The sequence below is a fragment of the Anabrus simplex genome, chromosome 3, assembly GCF_040414725.1.
Source record: "Anabrus simplex isolate iqAnaSimp1 chromosome 3, ASM4041472v1, whole genome shotgun sequence".
Lineage (NCBI taxonomy): Eukaryota > Metazoa > Arthropoda > Insecta > Orthoptera > Tettigoniidae > Anabrus > Anabrus simplex.
The window spans coordinates 486,744,053-486,764,156 of NC_090267.1; the positions used below are offsets into that span (position 1 = coordinate 486,744,053).

At 40.2% G+C, this 20,104-nt stretch overlaps 1 protein-coding gene across 3 annotated transcripts in view; it reads right to left on the bottom strand.

Annotated features, from left to right (window-relative positions):
* The window catches only part of LOC136866549 (T-complex protein 11-like protein 1), a 286,302-nt gene that overhangs the window by 188,282 nt on the left and 77,916 nt on the right, over positions 1-20,104 (bottom strand). For all 3 annotated transcript variants that reach the window (XM_067143620.2, XM_067143622.2, XM_067143619.2), the window contains exon 3: positions 15,118-15,294. In XM_067143620.2, the coding sequence (XP_066999721.1) occupies positions 15,118-15,294 (177 nt within the window). The remainder of the gene's footprint in view (positions 1-15,117; positions 15,295-20,104) is intronic.

Below are 20,104 nucleotides of genomic sequence, written 5' to 3' on the forward strand. Positions count from 1 at the left end.
AAAATCTCAAGACCTTTTATTCTCTAAGAACTATACCCTATTTTTAACCTCAGCTATACAATTTTTGAAACAGTGGCATTCATGGGACTCCAGCATGCCAAAGCCCTTCATTGTACCATATGTATATATCTTGTTTGACATAATGTTGGCAACAGCATAGATATTTGAATGGGACTCCAACAAGTCAAAGCCCTATAATTGTACCATATGTATATATTTTAACATTAATATTATATTAAAATAAGGCATTCTTGTTTAATTAGTTTTTAGTAATGTTTTATTATGTACAATCGCTATTAAGCAGGTTCACCAACAGCTGATGACCTATATACAGGTTGAAACCGGTACTGTAAATAATTCTAAACATTTGTAAAATAAAGTATTGATTAGGTGGAAAACTCATACTTCATACTTGTGTGCTTAAATTATCAATACGGACAATGAAGCTGATACATTACAGTATGGTAAAGTCAGACAAACTAGTTCCTGGAGCAGGTTGTGCTAAAACCTTACTTTTCTGAATGTTGATAGACAGGCCAAAATGCTCATAAGCAGCATTAAAGCAATCGACTGACAATTGCAAGTCCTCTGGAGAATGAGTTGTAGTAGAATTGTCATCTGCATATTGCAGTTCAGTAACCCAGGTAGAGTGGAGTCTTGACTGATTAAAAATACCTCCATCAAGTCTGTAACTAATTTCTACACCTGTATTGTTACCAGATGTCTCATAAAACATACCTGTCAGGTACAACGCAAACAGTGTAAGTGCAAGCACACAACCTTGCTTTAGTCCATTAGTAATAGAAAATTCTTCTGACATGTTGTTTTGATAGAGAACCTGACCAACCATATCATGAAGAGTCCGGACGAACCCAACGAAATGTTCGGGGCAGCCGAACTGCCTTAACACCATCCACATAGCATCTCTAGGCACAGTATCGAAGGCATTTTCCAGGCCATAAAACACCAAGAACATGGGTTTCTGCCGTTCTCTGCATTTTTCCTGCAATTATCTTGCATAGAAGATCATGTCAGTGGTACTCCTGGATGTGCCAAACCCACACTGCGATTCGGGGAGTAACTTTTCAGATAGAGTTTGAAGCCAACTCAACACGATCCTGGCAAATATTTACCTACTATAGACAGCAGGGATATGCCACGGCAGTTACCACAAATACTCTGATCTCCCCTTTTGAAGATGGTGACTATGATAGAGTTCTTCATGTTGATTGATGATGATTGATGCTTGTTGTTTAAAGGGGCCTGACATCTAGGTCATCGGCCCCTAATGGTACGAAATGAGACAAAATGAAACGACAAATTAAAAATCCAAAATCCTCCACTGACCGCAATTCAAAACGTGAGGACGAAGAATGAATGGATGGATATGAATTTAAAACGATCAGTGGAACCGACCAACAGTGCCTCATATGCACAGAAGCTGGCGTAGAACAATAGTATTACTGATTAAGGGACTGCCTCTATAGCACGATACTGAAACAATGATGCTTATATTTGAAAGGAGTACAAAATCCAAGTCATCAGCCCCTCATAATGGTACTTATTGCTTTAAAAACTATTTCTATTAGCCAACTTGGAGGGAGTGAAAGAAGTGAACACTCAACAATATTTAGAATAGTGACAAGGAGTCGTACATTTTATCAAAGACTTTTTACTGGAAGACAAGCGGACTTTTTACTGGAAGACAAGCGGAATATTTTAGTGTAACAGTGCTGGAAACTTTTTAATAACAACTAATCAAATGAACAGAAATAGTTTTTAAAGTAGGCTAACTATAAGTGTATCCATTCCGTCTCATTTCGCTAACCCAGTTAACTACCACATTGTTTTTTAATTTCATTTTAATTCAATTTATATTTAAATAGTTTTCAAGAAGAACAAGGCACCTGATTATAATGTACTTAAAAAATTAGTAATTCACCTAAGCTATGTAACAGCTGAAGATGTTCTGAAAAAGAACGAAACATGTACTGTATGTAATTAATTAATTTACTAAAAACCAAATAAAATTATCAAAAAGGTGGAAGATTTTTATTGTTGTAAGTCTCTGTGAATAGAATTTGATACACAAAAAGAAGCTGATTTCTTGCAATTGACAGGCAATGCAAACCTATGGTGTTCATCACCAAAGTGTACTAACCACAGGGACTCGCACTATTCCGTGGTGTTCCTCATATAGTGGGTACTAATGATAGGCAAGCCAGAACCATGGGTTCCATCATCCCATTGTGTCACTCACATAATGCTACTAATCACAGGTATTGTAAAAGCCGTCGCGCTCTCGTTTGCTACTAATCACACCATAGTGGTACTATGCGCAAGGAAAAGCGACCCATGGCGTTCCCTGCGTGGTGGTACTAATCACAAAGAGTTTCATGGTTCTAATATAATCATCCCTTAGTCGTCCCTTTTAGTCGCCTCTTACAACAGGCAGGGAATACCGTGGGTGTATTCTTCGTCTGCATCCCCCACCCAGAGGGGGTTGTGTGACTGGTCCACGAGAAGTATTTTATTTCCCTCAAGACCGCCAGCAAGCCGGTTAGGACCCCCTATCCGCCACCTGGGACGCGCCACGTAGGAGTATCACCTCTACTCCTGCTACGCCAGCGTAGTAGGTTTGTGGGTTCTTCATGTTGGCAGGTACATATATTTGGTTTCCCATATCCTTAGGATCAGAGAGAAGAATCTCATTTTAGGAGGTAGGCCTCCTTTAAGAATGAATTCTAGAGGAATATTGTTCAGTCCAAGAGCCTTTCTAGATTTGAGGCTGAGAAGAGCTTTGTTATATTCATGAAAGGTTCGTGGCACTGACATCTAAGGTTGCATAGGATGTTGTGGGACATCCTGAAGAAAATTTTTAGCAGCGGTGGAACTGCAGTTTAAAAGTAAATTGAAGTGCTGTTTCCAGCATCTCAGAATGTGTCGATTGCCTGTAAGAATGGTGGTGTTGTCAGCAGCTTTCAAATTTCCCGATTAAGCGCGGACAGGTTCATAAATCTGTTTTTGTCCAGCATAGAAATTTTGCAGATCCCTGGCATCTGACAAGTTTTGTAGTTCTTTGGCTGTTTGTTGCCACCAGTTGTTCTTTATTTCCCTAATTTTGGTCTGACATTTCTGCGTCAACTCTTGAAAACGTGGTCTCTTCAACTGAGGAGATGGATCTTGTATGGAGGATAAAAAGGCATCCTGCTTGGCATTGATAATGTTACAATCACAGGAATAGAACCAGCTTTTGGGTGGTTAGGCCGTGTGCATTTTGCAGAGTTTCGCCCAGACGTGCCATTTGGGCTCATCAGCCGGATTGGCACGCCCCTCCAGGACTCTGATAATGTTGATTATGGCTTCATTACTGTCACCAAATGAGTCTTGTCTTTTCCTTTTCTTAATGCCAATAGCACATTCTGTTGATTGCTTGATGATTTTTGTAGTGTGATCCGTTGACAATCTAAGTCATTATTGTTTACTGGGTTGTGTGACAAGTGGTTTAAAACTGAATTCTGGTATTCAGAGGCAACAGCCTCATTCTGAAGTTTAACAGTGTTGAATTTTCTTCTGGAAGGATGCACGAGATGGACATGTGTTTTCTGATCGATAGTAATCCTGAGTCGACTAACAAGAAGTTTATGGTCTGTCCAACAGTCATCAATATTTCTAGCAGTCTTTGTAATCAGAATATCTCTTCTGTCGTGTTGCCTGGTAATGACATAGTCAATAAGGTGCCAGTGCTTGGATCGAGGGTGCATCCACGTAGTTTTGAAGTGGTTGGGAAGTCTGAATTGTGTGTTTGTGATAAACAGTTCATGTTCAGCTCACAGGCTAAGTAGTAATAGACCATTTGAACTGCAATTCCCAACGCCTTGATTTCCCATGACATCTTCCCATAGCTGGTTATCATTACCCACTCTAGAGTTGAAGTCGCCAAGCAATAAGATCTTATCTATTGCAGATATCTTGGTGAGAACTGTATTCAGATGTTGGTAGAATTGATTTTTTGTATCTTCCTCATCTTTCAGAGTAGGAGCGTGGGCAGAAATAAATGTAAAGGCTCCTTAGAAAGAAGCACATGCAGGTTCATAAGCCTTTCATTTACTGCACTTTGTGTGAGGATGTTCATACACTAACTTTGTCTTGACCGCAAAACCAACACCATGAATACGATTTTCTCCTTCCTCCCTTCCTTACCAAAAGATGGTGTATCCGCTACTTGCTTCACTGACTTGTCCTTCACCTGATAGTCTTGTTTCGCTCAGAGTAGCGATGTCATGTTTAGCCTTGCTAGTTCATGGGTAATAAGAACTGTCCTCCTTTCGGGCCTATTATTGTCCTTCAGGTCAAATAGCGTTCTGACATTTCACGTGCCTACAGTTAAAATTGTGTTCTTCATTTTCAATTGATTTTGACCACATGAGTTGGGGGCAACCTTCTCAGTGCGGTTTCAAAGACGGGTTCGGACGTGACTACCGATGTTTAGCCCACATTTTCTAGGGCCTTCCCCCTTTGGGGTGGGCAGCGGTGATCCTAAATAGGCCTGCCCAGTCACAGATGCAGGACCGGATCCCTGGGTAGCCACAAGGTCTCATCCGGAAGGCAACCATCACACATCTGATACAGATGTTGATTCCCATGGAGGAACCTGAAATATTTGTCCCGAATGAGTATTTACCATCTCCTATTGCTAATTACAAACTGATGAGCCCAAAATGGCGGACGGTTACAGGCATGTTGTGTATTCCTGATAATAATCGTGTTTGTTGTGGTCCAAATGCTTTTATCGAGATTACGTGTGAATGAAATTGAACCGACTAGCGTGTACTTTGATGTTAAGTGTGGTATAACTTGTTGGGAAGATATACTCTCCAATAATAAGCTGAAAATAAGCGCCCACGTGTTATGTATTAACGGCAAGCAGCAGCGATGGCGTCCAGTCAGCGTGTAAAGCACAAGCCTTCGGACAGTGACACATCTACCTCCATACTGACACTGAGTATTCTACTACTAGTAGTTGCCTGCGATGTCCAGCTGAACCCAGGACCGGAGGTAAATACCAGCCTTAGCATGTACTATCAGAATGTCTGTAGTCTTAAGAAATCACTCGTGGACTTTAACGTCGCTCTGAGTGACATGCATTACGACTGCATGTTTCCTGGTTCGACTCTTCAATCGACAATAGTGAAATACTGCACGACAATTTTATCTTATTTTACGTCAAAATAGGCAAAATATCATTACTAGTAAGAACAAGGGAGATGGGGTTTTAATAGCAGTGAACTCTGCTTACGGTGCAGTGCAACGATACGATCTAGCAGGAAACTGGGAGTGTGTTGTTGTGAAAGCCACCCCTTACCCTGGCTGAGTGCTGTACATAGCCTGCTGTTAATAGCCCCTGGATGAGGTGAAAGTACAGCTCACAGACTTCCGAGAAACCCTGGCTCGAATCAATCGCGTAGCAAAACAAAATGACACTATTATCGTGTGCGGTGATTTCAATACAATCCAATTAGCCTGGGCCTCAGACGATTCGGGATCTATTCCTCCTATCCTTACCCATATCGAGGAAGTCTGCTTTCTTTTAGAGATCAACAATTAATTTAACCTTCGCCAAATTTGCGGTTTTCCAACACGAGGAAATAACCTCCTGGACCTTGCTTTCGTGTCTGGAAAGGTCACTAATAATAACCCTGTGTGAAGCAACAGAACAGTTAGTACAATCAGATCATTCTGAGCTTGAGCTCAGACTTCATATTTTCCATGTTCCTTGCTTACCACAGACTACAAAATCATTATTTGTATCCAGCTGTCAGTGGAACTTGTTTGAATCCTGTCCATCCCTTGATGCCACAGTTGACTTGTTCTATGACTTACTGCACAGCGCTCTTAAGGACGCCGTACCTTCCAGCATAATGAAGACTAGGCATCTTCCCTCTTGGTATGATTCCGAACTTACAGACAAAATGGAGGCAAAGGAAAGAGCAAGGAAACGAGCTGCAAAGTCTTCACTTTCCTCAGATTACATCGAATTTGCAATGTTAAGAAATTAATACAAACAAATGCAGCGGAGAAAGTACAGGGATTACTGTATTTCGCGGCATAATCGTCGCCACCGCGTAATCGTTGCATCCTTTATTTTCAATACAAAAATCGGACTTTAAACATTTAATCGCATAATCGTCGCACGTCCAAATTTTGTTCACCAATCTGGTTAAAAGGTAAATGGAACTGCAATGTTAAGTTGCACATGAATGCGCAATTTAAATATGTGTATGGTTTATGGGCAATTTGGCAACACAGTCACATTTGTGAGATGTTGCACAACGTATAAATAAATAATACCAGTATATGTACGATGCATGGCTTACCGGTAGACTATCGGCAGTTTGACAACGTGGTCGCGAGACAGTGTACAATTTATTCACCACCTACATATTATGAGTGCTCATTTGAAATACATAAGGCTGTAAGTTATCGCTTATCGGCAACGTCGCCAGGAAATACAGGTACCAACACACACTTGTCTTCTAGTAGACAAGAGATCTGATAGAATTCTGCGTTATTACAACCACCCGCTCCCTGGCGCAACATTCACGAAGGACCTTGGCCTAGCAAGCGACCGCTGCTCAGCCCGAAGGCCTGCAGATTACGAGGTGTCGTGTGGTCAGCACGACGAATCCTCACGGCCGTTATCCTTGGTTCTCAAGACCGGGGCCACCATCTCACCATCAGATAGCTCCTCAATTGTAATCACATAGGTTGAGTGGACCTCGAACCACCTCAGATATAGGTAAAATTCCCTGACCAGGCCGTGAATTGAACCGGGGCTTCCGTGTAAGAGGCAGGCACGCTACCCCTACACCATGGGGCCGGCTCCTGCGTTATTGCGCACGAAGTGAAATCCAAGACAATAATGCAGATTTCCACGGAATTATTCAGCTCACGGTCAGCCGAATTATTTACGATGTCTCAGTTGTCATCGCTAGACTCTTATCTTACTACTACGTCATAAGTGTCCGGGCATGGGATGAAAACTTTTACCCAAGCAGTCAAGATAATTATTATCCAATGGTATTAAAGTTTTACTTTATAAACTCGTCAGTAATGTAATGTAAAATCATCAATAACGGGGAAGAAATATTAACCTAATTACTGTACGTTTAAAAGAAATTGAAAAAATGAATGTTTGTTACTGACGTCTCGGAACACAGTCAACTACAGTAGATCTACACCGCACTAGCTAGAGCGATGTATGAAGACGTCTGTGCTCTGGTTTGCGAGCTTTGCACAAGCGCACTAGTGTGTCGGAACCAACGAGCTCAACTGATAACAAATTGCTGCATGCTTCCTTGCTGCCTAACGGTATTGGCTTGTCTGGGATGGACAGATCACAGATGCATTTATTTGTTTGTGACCGACGTGATTACTGTAGACATGTGTGCATGAGAATTTAAGTTTTTAATTTGTGTTTGGGGTGTTTGTAGAAATAATGTTTTAATAGTAAACAATTACGGAAAGTAATATATATTGCAAAACATTAACGTGTGAAGCATATAAAAGCGATTATGGGTAAATATAGAAACTATTCTGCGGGCTTCAAGCTAAGCGTAATTGCCTTCGCTGAACAGCACGGGAACAGAGCTGCAGAAAGAAAATTTTCAGTCAGTGAAAAGCTGGTGCGTGACTGGCGGAAATTAAAAAACAAGCTAAAAAGCACAAATCCTTCTAGACGCGCGTTTAGAGGTCCTAAAACAGGGAAGTTTCCTATAATTGATGAAGAAGTGTTTATGTGCATCAATGAAATACGTAGCAATGGCTGCAGTGTATCATATGAAATGTTACAAATTAAGGGACGGGAGGTAGCGCACGAACACAACATAACTCAGTTTAAGGCTAGTCGTGGGTGGATTAAGGTGTTCATGCGACGACACAATCTGACAGTGCGAAGGAGAACACCACTAAGCCAAAAGTTGCCTACTGATTACACGGATAAAACTGTAAATTTTCACCGATTTGTCATACGTTTGCGCAAGGAAACTTCGTACTTGCTTTCTGAAATCAGTAATGCCGATCAAACTCCAATCTTTTTTGATATGCCTCGCAACAGCACTATTACGCTAAAAGGATCACGGAATGTATTAATGAAAACCAGCGGTAGTGAGGAGTTGCGAAGCACGGCAATGCTAGCCATTACAGCTGACAGAAGAAAGCTGCCGCCTTACATCATTTTCAAGAGGAAAATGATGCCTAAGAATATACAGTTTCCCCGTGGAATTCATGTACGAGAGCAATCAAAGGGTTGGATGGACATAGAACTCATGCTCGACTGGGTTAAAACTGTGTGGGATAGAAGACCCGGTGCACTACTAAAACAACCAGCTCTGCTTGTGTTAGATAGTTTCCGAAGTCACCTCGTGAACGAAGTGAAGCAACTTCACAGTAAAAATAAGACACGACAGATAGTCATTCCTGGTGGCCTAACATCTGCTTTGCAGCTACTGGACGTATGTATTAATAAACCCTTTAAAAACCACTTACGTCGATTTTACGAGTGGATGATGAGCGGCGATCAGCAATTGACGCCCACTGGAAATATCAGCCGTCCACCCTTGGACTTGTTATGCTCGTGGGTGATGAAGAGTTGGGATCTTATACCACCTGAACTAGTCTCCAAGAGCTTCAAAAGGACTGGGATTTCGAATGCACTAGACAGATCCGAAGACGACATAATCGTCGCACTTTTTATACCAAAATTTTCAAAAAAATAGTAGGGTGCGACCATTATACAAAGAATTTTTAATACCAGTATTTGTATTACTCAAAAAATTTATTTATAACTAAATTGTATTTGATACAAATTTAAGATGCACGTAATACTTGCGTTTATACATCAAAATAATTAAAATAGTCTAGGACATTATTGTGTGGCAGAGAGACGAAGAATCTGATATGGGTATTAACAGCGGCGAGGACGGCGCATCAGATACCTGCGATAGCGACACAGAAGATTTGGAATAAATTGTGCACTGGTGATTCCGTATTTCACAACAAAGCGATAATTTCTTGCAAGTGTAGTATTTTAACTTTAATACTCAAATTAATGACAATTAACTTAATACGTTCATTTTTATTTTCAGGTTGGAAAAACGTTCGCCGAATTGTTGCGAATAATTATGAATTTTGTTTTAGACTATTTTAATTATTTTGATGTATAAACACGAGTATTACATGCGTCTTAAATTTGTATCAAATACAATTTAGTTATAAATAAATTTTTTGAGTAATACAAATACTGGTATTAAAAATTCTTCGTATAATGGTCGCACCCTATTATTTTTTCGAAAATTTTGGTATAAAAAGTGCGACGATTATGCCGGGAAATATGGTATGTCGGGTCTGTTGAGGAAGATATTATCAGACATCCACAAAGATTTTGGAAATTTATTAACTGCGAATCAAAATCTAGGTAGCTAACCTCTGTGATGATTAATGAAGACAAGGAAATTAGTTCACTAAAAGAAATTCTGGATAATTTTGCTGACACTTTCAAAAAATTTCATCCACCCAGTGTTCCCTGTAATTCTCACACCGAACAATTCGGGGAAATTAACTTATCATCAGTGGTAACTTCGGCATCGGAAGTCTGCAACATCTTGAAGTCGATGGCTACGAAGAAGTCATGTGGTCCAGATCACATTCCAGGAATTGTGTTATATGAGTGTGCTGAGGAGCTGGCAACTCCACTAGCCACGATAATCAACTGGTCTCTTCGTACAGGCAATTTCCCGTCCGAATGGAAGAAAGGATATGTTATTCCAGTCTTTGAGAAAGGTGACAGATCTTTATTTGTCAATTACAGACCAGTAGTTCTTCTTTCACTCATTTCCAAAGTAGCGGAAAGAGTCGTGTACAAAGTCTTGTACAGTGCAGTCAGTGGTTTAATTAATATTAACCAGCATTGTCCAGAAACACTCAACTACCACTAATCTTGCTGTGTACTCCCACTTCATATCCAGTGCTCTGGACAATTGCAAGCAGGTTGATGCCGTGTACACAGACTTTTCCAAGGCTCCCTGTGTAGCATAATGCTCTTCTGACTAAGTTGTCAGCATATGGCATTCATGTAAGCTTGCCTGAATGGTTTAAATACTATCTCTACGACCGGAGATATTCAGTAAAATACGAGGGTATAATTTCTCGTTCTTATCAGCCTATGTCTGGCGTTCCACAAGGTTCACTACTGGGACCTCTGTGTTTCCTTCTATCTGTTAATGATCTGCCATCACAAATCCATTCGAGCAACTACCTGCTCTATGCTGATGACCTTAAACTTTACAGGGTAATTGAAAAGATGAGTGACTGAATTGTTACAGTCTGATATAAATAATATTAGTGATTGGTGCAAAAAGTGGCATTTAACCCTAAATATTTCAAAGTGCAGTGCAATATCCTTCATGAGAAAATTGCAAGTCAGTGTGTTCAATTATCATATAAAGGATCAAGAAGGAAAGGGTGTTAATAAAATTAACGACCTTGGTGTTATTTTTAGTAATCAAAATGGTCTATCTTTCAATGAGCATGTGTTGAATATCATTAACAAGGCATTTAAAACATTAGGCTTCCTCAAAAGAAATTGCAAGAGTTTTAAATCTGTTGTCCTTTTGAAAGCCCTGTATTTCTCACTTAGACGATCTAGTCTAGAGTACTGCTCTGAAGTGTGGATCCCCTCACAGCAATACTTAGTTAATGCCTTAGAGCGAGTACAGATCAGATTCTCAAAATGGATCAGTAAAAAGTGCTTGGGTATCAAGCTGTCATCGATAGATTATAATTTGTTTTGTACAAACGTGTATTGAGTCTCTTAGAACTAGGCGCAGGTATGTCAACGCACGATTTATACACAAATGTATCGGTAATTTCCTTGACTGTCCCAATTTACTCCAGTTGCTCCCAATTCATGTTCCTTCCCGCAACACCCGACAGGCTATCACCTTTCACTTACCCAGGTGCAGAACAGAATCACACAGGAACTCTTGGTTTATGCAGGCCCTAAGATCCCTGAACGTAATTAGGGGGATGGTGGATACATTTCACTCGTCAGCTAGTGAAATTCGCAGACATCATATGGACGCTTCATTGACAGGTGTTGTTCCTTGTAACTTGTTCTGTGCATTTGGTATATACTTACTTCCTTCAATCATTTCATATGTTAAACACTTTTCTGTTTTCATGGGTTTTTTTCTTCCGTAGTAGTAGTCGTAGTAGTAGTAAGTGCTGTTAATATTGTTATTATTTGAATGTATTATATCATCTGTAATTGGAGAATTTATAACTCTGTTGATGACCAATAAACAAAACAAATAAAGGACCATTTATAATGGTAATATAAATTTACTCATTTGGAATAAATATTTCAGGTTCCCTATGGGAATCAACATCTATATCACCTGATGGCCAGGCAGGCATCCATTTTTGGTAGTGAGACAAAGTCTCTCATAGTGCATTGGCACTGCCGGAGGCTCCAATTAGCCTTCGCAGTGGCCTCCACGGTATGCACTAGCCATACATCTTGGTGGGTACCAACTGATGAGCCCAACTTAGCACACTGGGGCGAAACGCTGGCAACCAGGAATGAGCTGGAAAATTTATAATGTCCATCACACATCTATCGCCAACATCACACATCTATCGCCAACATGCCGGTCCAGAACAGAAGCTCCCAGTTTCACCCAAAACCTGCTCCCACCACCCTTATCCCATTGCCGTTGGACTTTTGAATAGCAAGTGAAATTGCCATTGGTGTGACTTTGTTTAAAGTGGACTACAACTTGCCAGGAAATGGCCCAAACACTATGATTCCAGAGCCATTAACCGCGCCACATATAGCCTGAGACATGCGGGATCAAGCACCGGAACTGCAACAAACTGTCACAGACTCCACACAACTTGAGTTGCGCCTTTGTAGCTAGTCCTTATGGCATAGCCTCTTACGCTAGCACAGCATTAGGAACCAGGGCTATTATATTGGTTCCTCTTCCGCCTGCTTAACCGCTGGGCGATCTTGTACTTGTATTAATCCCCAGTACCTGGGCTGCCTCTTCCACAATCTCCACTGTACCAAAGCACATCTTCTCCACCATAGATGCCGTTGAGGTCTTCATCCACAACCCAGGGCAAGGGCCATCCATAATTATAACCCCTGGAGAGAGGGTGTCCCAGTACTGTAAAGGCCTCAGGAAGTGGGTTACCTGTTGGTCTGCAAGTTGTATTGGGTATTTCAACCAGCCCTACATACTTGTAGGGGTCCCCTATCCACCACCTGCGGATGCGCTCTGTAGGGGGTCAAGTTCCCCTGGTTACTTATTGGAAGTTAACCCCACCCACAATTATGGAGGTTATTTGCAGAGCCCATATCACTAGATCATCTGCAAACAACATGGCTTTTGTTGCCTGTCTCCCCAATCTCTGTTTAATGTTCTTATGAATTTCATCCATGACTATGATGAATAGTATGGGGGATAGTATACTTCCCTGTCGGAGACCAGTTTCAACTTTAAACCATTTTGTTCTTTCTATACGTCTTCACACTAATAACACAATTTTTGTACATAGCATTTATCATTTGCACTTCCACTCTGTTAACTTGTTTTTTCCTTAATGTGTCCCATACCAAATATCTGGGCACACTGTCATAAGCCTTCTCAATGTCAATAAATGTCATCAATATGCCTTTTCCAAACTCCCATCTTTTCTCCATCATATGTCTTAATGTAAAGATCAGGTCAAACATTGCTTTCCTAAAATCATACTGTTCTTCTTCCATTTCTCCTTCTAGCTTCCTCCTCAGTCTTCCTTCCCTCAAATATCTTAGCTACATGGGCAATAAGGGTGATCCCTCGGTATTTATTGCATTTCTTTTTATCACCTTTTTAAAATATTGGGATAATTAAACCCTTTCCCCACTCTTATGGGATCTGTTTCTTCCTCCAGATTATTTTAAATAATCTATACAGCCACTGTAGCCCTATTGGTCCAACTGCTTTTATCATTTCCGTAGTTACCTCATCTACTCCTGCTGCTTTACTGCTCTTCTTCTTTTGTAAGGCTTCCTCTATTTCTAACATCGATATCTCCTTTTCTTGTTCTTTTTTCCCCATTGTTTTTTCTTGCTCCTTCTCATCAACCAGTTCACTGTATTTAATATTTAGCAATTCTGAGAAGTATTCTTCCCATTTTTCTTTTTGAGTATGTCATCTCTTTGCCTAAATATCTGCCCTATTTCAGTTTTTACAAATTTTGCCTCTTCCCTATTTTGTAAACTGTTTTTCACCAAACCATACAAAACCTTTTTACTTCCCTTTATACCCCTCCTGTAAAGTTTCTGTGAAACTTTCCCAGCTCTTCCATTTCTCTTCTTGTACTATTTTCTTACATACCTTTTTGGTTTCTTTATATTTCTGCCAATTCTCTGTACTACTGCTGCCTATTCACTTCCTCAAAGCCATTTGTTTTTGATTCCTTTACCCTGCTGTTCCCCCAAGCAGTCTCCTTTTCCTTTTTCCTCCCTGATAGTCTTCCAAAGGTGTTTACTGCACACTTTACAACTCCATTTCTGAAACGTGACCATTCCTCTTACACACTGTTCAAGTCATCTTTGGGAATTTCTTTCTTCAGGTCCTCTTGAAACTTTTTCCTTATTTCTTTCTCTCTTAACTTCCACCCCTTTATTTTTCTTTCCCTTTCTTCTATTAACTTCATTATTTTACCAAGTCTTAATTTGGCTACCACCAATGGTCTCCTTCGAAATCTGCTCTTGGCATTCTGTCACATCTTCCAGTTGTCTATGTTTCTCCGTCTCCACCAGAATACGATCAATTATTGTCTTTGTCTTTCTATCTCCCCAACCATATCTAGTTATTTTTTTAAAGTTCTTTTTTCTAAACCACATATTGCCAACAATTAACCCATTCCTTCTAGAAAAATCTATTACCAAATCTCCTTCTTCATCTTGGTTTCCATAACTATAGGGCCAATTTATCTTTTCTTTTCACTGTCTGTCTGTTCCAACATGTGCATTCATGTCTCCCATTATTATAACCTCTTTGTCTTCAACACAACTTTCCAGTTCTTCTAGAAACTCTTCTGAACATTCATCTGCATTCCCTGATTGGGGTGCATAAACCTGCATAAAATCCTTGATTCCACTCTCAACTCCAAGTTTAACTTTATTTATCCTGTCATTGATCTGGTCAATTTTGTCCACATATTGCACTCGGTCTTCTCTCAATATAATACCATCACCATTTGTTGCCATCTTTCCTCAACTCCAATAAAATCCATGCCCTTTCTTCAATTCTTTTCGACCTTTCCCCTTCCACTTTGTCTCACTTATTCCCATCATTGCTATTGTCTTTCTTCTCCATATACTGATATACTGTTATCAGTTTTTCTAGCTTGCCATTCAAAGTCATGACATTGATGATACCGATTCTTGTGATGTCAGGTAACCCACTCTTCACAGTTCCCCCAGAGTACCGGGAACTGCGCGTCACTTCAGGGTGACGCCCTGCCTCATAAAGACATTAAATCTACTACAGCACATCTCTACCATTTAAGCACTTTTAAATGCACACTGAATGCAGTAAGATTCGATTCTGCAACCTTGTGCATAAATGCTTAATCAATGGCGTTACGTAGCTAGCAAGTAGTCTTTAATGAGACAATGTTGCTCTACATAAATGAATGCAATGGGGAACCGTTAGTAATGAGTGAGTGAAGTACCTCTAATAATAATGCTATATGCTTTACGTCCCACTAACTACTTTTATGGTTTTTGGAGACGCTACCTGCCAGTACATCTATCAGCATGGGGCTGACGTATTTGAGCACCTTCAAATACCACCGGATAAGCCTGGATTGAACCTGCCAAGCTGGGCCCAGCGCTCTACTGTCCGAGCTGCTCAGCCTGGCGAAGTAGGTCTTAGAAGGCAATGTTCCCCATTTATAGCTCTACCAGGTGACCAATGGCACTTAATGTTACAAAAAGCTTTACATGCTTCATTTTCTTAGTGAGAAAGAGTGAGTGAGTGAGAGAGAGAGAGAACTCACCTGTTTTCAGGGGGCTCAAATGTCTGAAGTTTGAAATCTTTGTCGACAGCAATTTCATGAGCTAGCATCATGTTCTTCATGCCCTTTGCAGCTTGCATGATTTCTTCTAATGAAACAAACGTAGGAGGTGAAGCAGGAACTGAAGATATTGCAAAACTCTGCTGTCCGGTACGAATTCTACAATAGAGGGGGGAAAAAAATTAGCAATAATGTTATAGTACTTCAATAAAGCTATATAACTGAATATTGGCAACTTAGGAATAATAACATTGAGATATTGGACAATAGTACAATTGACAATCTACATGTTTATACTCATATCAGGCCTTCATGTAAGACGTGTATCCATAATCTTTAAAAGTGACAATTCTGCTGAGTAATTGAAGTAATTCTTCAGTTCTCTGTTGATGAGAAATAATACCCCTCAAGCTTGGCATCAACCTATGTTTTAGGAGCTATTTAAGCAGTTCCATACACTAACAAACATATACGTATGTATGTCCAACTCTTATCCTGTTTCTCTACAGGGTTGGGTATAAAGTGAGATGAATCTGTCGAGGTAGATTTTTACGACCGGATGCCCTTCCTGATGTCAACCTTATCAGAGGAGTTACCGAGATGAAATGAACTACATGATATAAGACAGTGGGAAAGGAGAGGGTGAAACCCAGTGCCGGCACATAGCCTACTTCTGTCTAATAGCACCAAGCAGTCTATACCGCCTTTCACGACAGTTTACATTCTGATGTAAACAAATAGGTGGAGCCCCCTTGCCTTTACACATGGACATAGACGTAGTTGATTGGAGAAGCAACCATCGCACTCACTCAACTGTATGTGAGCTCAAAGAAAAGTAGTACATCACATTAATTTTTAGTTTATTACATTTAGAGGGTTTGGATGAGTACGTAATCAAATTAAAAGATGGTTGTCATATATACCGGTATATACAGTAGAGTCACGATTATCCGACCTAAACGGGACCCGGAGTACGTCGGATCACTGAAAATGTCGGATAATGGAGAATAACTTTGAAAATGAACTAAAACAGGAAGGCTACAAGGTACTGTATTACTAAAACGACATGTTTTACGGTACTGTATTTACTATAATACCAATATATATGGTCCGTTATTGGACATTATAAATTTTCCAGCTAACTCATTCTTGGTTGCCAGCGTTTCGCCCTCGTGTGCTAGGGTGGGCTCATCAGTTGGTACCTAGCACACCTACCAATACGCTGGCTAGTGCATACCGTGGAGGCCACTGCGTAGGCTAACTGGAGCCACCGGCAGTGCCAATGCACTAAGAGACTTTGTCTCATTATCAAAAATTGATGCCTGCTTGGCCAACTGTATTTACTGAATTATCAATTAAATTGTACAGTATACGCAGTACTGACCGAAAACATTCCAAATGTCTTACGAAAAGGAACTTGTCAACAATGTTTGCTTGCCTGCTGATTCACGTTTTCTTGCTGCGAGATCCCGCCATCAACGAAAAATCAACACCTCCGTTGGGCTTGTTTCCGGCTGTTGCTCAACGTAGTTTAATGCTATTTCCAATGCACTTAATCCTTCACTGTGAGTCATCGTTTTCTCCTTTTATTCTGCAATGCCTTGTTCTTCTCCTCCATCATCCTCGGTTAAGTTAGCATTTACAAAGTCAATAATATCAGGGTCAGTTAGTTCAAACAGCTAATCTTGTGCACACCAGTTACATCTCGAGTCGTAGCATCCTCACAGCCAGGAATGCAATTCAATAAGGGAACAATGTTTTTCATGCCTTCCTGTACCACCTCCTTTCGATGTTCAACCCCACTCGACAATAAATTCCAAGACTTTACAAATGTCGTTGTTTCATCTTCTTCCCAACACTGCGCTATCCAGTATGTCACGCCTTTCATGTTGATTCGTTTTAACTTTTCTATCATGTTGCCATTGTCAGTTTTCTCTATCAGGGATCAAAGGAGTTCCCACTGATATTTCATCTTCAATGTTTCCAACACACCTAGGTCTATTGGCTGGTATAATGACGTCACGTTGGGAGGGAGGAACATGACTTTGATGTCATCACTTCTAAGTTGCTTTTCATTCGGGTGTGATGGAACATTTTCTAGTAGAAAAAGAGCTTTTCTAGGAAGATTATTTGGAGCTCGAAATTTTTCTACGTCTGGAACAAACTGTGTAAAAATAAAAAAGTCTCTAAAGATGTCAGCAGACATCCAGGCAGCCTTCTGATTCGTGCAATGTACTCAAAGAGCATTAACAGAAATGTTTTCAAATGCCCTAGGCTTCTTTGGTCACTTTTTTCTTTCTTCACTTGTAACCAGGTGCAGACGTCTCGGCTTGGGCTGTGAGAGATTTTGATGGCAGCATCTTGAAATTTAGTCCAGTCTCATCACAATTAAAAATCTGATCAACGGATAATCCTTCGGCAAGAATTATTTCTTGAAATTCCTTTCAACATTTCACAACCTCATCTGATTTAGCTGACATTTTTTTTCTCCACAGATATTAAGCTGCCTAATGCCGTACCGTCTTTCCACCGATCAAGCCGCCCAGCACTGGCAGTAAAATTAGGATCCCCTTCATTAAAATCCTTCTGGAAATACACTGCCTTTTCTTCCAGAATGGGGCCAGATATTGGCAGGCTCTTTTCCCGGTTTTGAGTGAACCAAAGGAATAGCGCTTCACTTACTTTTCCTACTCACAGTTTTTCATTGTTTTCGTAATTTTCAATGTATCACTTGTTGCTCTGGTAGAGCACCACTTTTCAATTTCTTCCCTCTTATTTTTTTCCAGTCTCCCACTGTAACACGTCCAACACCATAATCTGAAGCCACTTTTTGAAGAGTTTCCTCTTTGTCCAATCTCTTTAACACACTCAACTGTCGGCTGAGCGAGACTCTACTGTATATGTTTTTTAAATGAAATAGTGATTAAATAACGAGAAATGAAGGCGCAAGGCGTGATGTAATACAGGAAGTCGTCTCGTAGTAGGGGGAAAGTCCCAAGCTGTATAGCGTGGAGATAAGGTGTTGCTTCCTGTAGTTGTCAGCGAGTCCGTATTCATAGTGAGAGAAATGGAGCAAGAGGTAGGACCTTCGTGTGTAGCAAAGCACAAAAGAGGAAAACCGCTCAGAAGTGACTGTGAATGTTCAATACACTAAGGGCCGATTGTATAAATGGTTTGATCTTAGATCAGAGAAGAAACTGATCTCGGTTCATGCAAAACTCAGCCATTTGTATAAACATTAATCTGTGATCGATTCGCACTGAACTAAAATCAACTTTGACTGGAAAAATCTTGAAAGTGTTTTACTTGGAAAAATTTCTCCGATCAAACTCTTTGGTCTTAGTTCAAGGAGTTATCTTCTACTTGAGATACAAGAACAGCTGACTGTTAATAAAATATTAACTGTGTTATGATAAATGGTAAAAAAATACACTCAAGAATTATCTCATACATTGCTAGCTATAGTTGTTGTCCGTATACAGGCAATATTACGCTTCTTTTACTGCCGCGTAATGTAATAATTCTACAACATAACCTCGATAAGTTCATATTTTCCAGATGTCTGATTACTCTGATTTCTCAGATATATCTTCTGATGATGAAAATGATTAATTTTGTCGGGCTCCCTGTGTGTTCTGTGAAAGAGGAAATCCAACGAGAGAATTGAGTGATAAGGAGTTTAAACTGAAGGATCGCTTGGGAAAAGATACCGTGGAACAGCTAGAGCTCAGGTTGTGTGATGAAAATGAAAACCTACAACCTGTTTTCCAGTCATTGACCGGGTCACGGATGTAATTAATGAATCATATAGGCTATTAGTATGATGGGGTCGCCCCTCAAAAAAGTGATTTTTATTAATGACTGGTAGATGCTATGAAATGAGAATGGAGAGTGTTGCTGGAATGAAAGATGACAGGGAAAACCGGAGTACCCGGAGAAAAACCTGTCCCGCCTCCGCTTTGTCCAGCACAAATCTCACATGGAGTGACCAGGATTTGAACCATGGTATCCAGCTAAGAGAGGCCAACGCGCTGGCGTCTGAGCCACGGAGGACCTCCAGGTTGTGTGATATTCTAGTTAAACCTACCAAGAGAAACAAACCTTCGTCTCCAATGCACATGTTATTACTAACTTTGAGATTCTTTGCCACGGGAAGTTTTCAGTTAGTCGTTTGTGATTTACTGCATGTAGATGCAGCAACAGTCTGCAGAGCCATTCATCGTGTACCCAATCTTATTGCTGCATTGAAACACAAGTTTATCAAAATGCCTTCCGAACAAATTGACGTGAGGAAAATCATGTGTGATTTTTTTGATGTACAACACTTCCCTGGGGCCTATTCAACAAAAGTATGGTCTTGTACATTACAAGTAAATTCTCTAGTAACTAGTACAAATACCAGAGTTTCTGTTCCACAAAAGAATTTTCTACATTTGTACTTTACTGCTCCATACTTACAAATTACTGTACCAGTGAATTTTAAAGGGTGTGTTCCACGAAAGTACCAGTACTTGTAACTTACTAGTGAATTGGGAAGTATTCTCTACTAGTGAAAGGACAATAATATATGAATGTACTAGTGCTATTTAAATATACTTATTTCAGATACATTTTGATAAATATGTGGTCTGCCAGTAGTGATAGTGATGGTGATGAAAATGAAAACTACCGTCAGTATAGGGAAAGAATAAACTTCCAGTTTAACACTATTTGAATACAATGAGCGTTTTAGGTTAAGCACAATACAAGTGGAAGAACTTTTGAAGGATATTGGGCATAGGTTGAAACATCCTACAGACAGAAATAAATCTCTCTCTGCTAAACAACAGCTACTAACAACACTGCATTGGCTAGGAAATGGTGGTCAGTACCATGGTATTGCAGATATGCATGGGATGGCTAAATCTTCGGTCTGTTCGTCAATACATTCTGTGGTAGCTGCAATAAATGATTAAAAAATTTCTCAAAT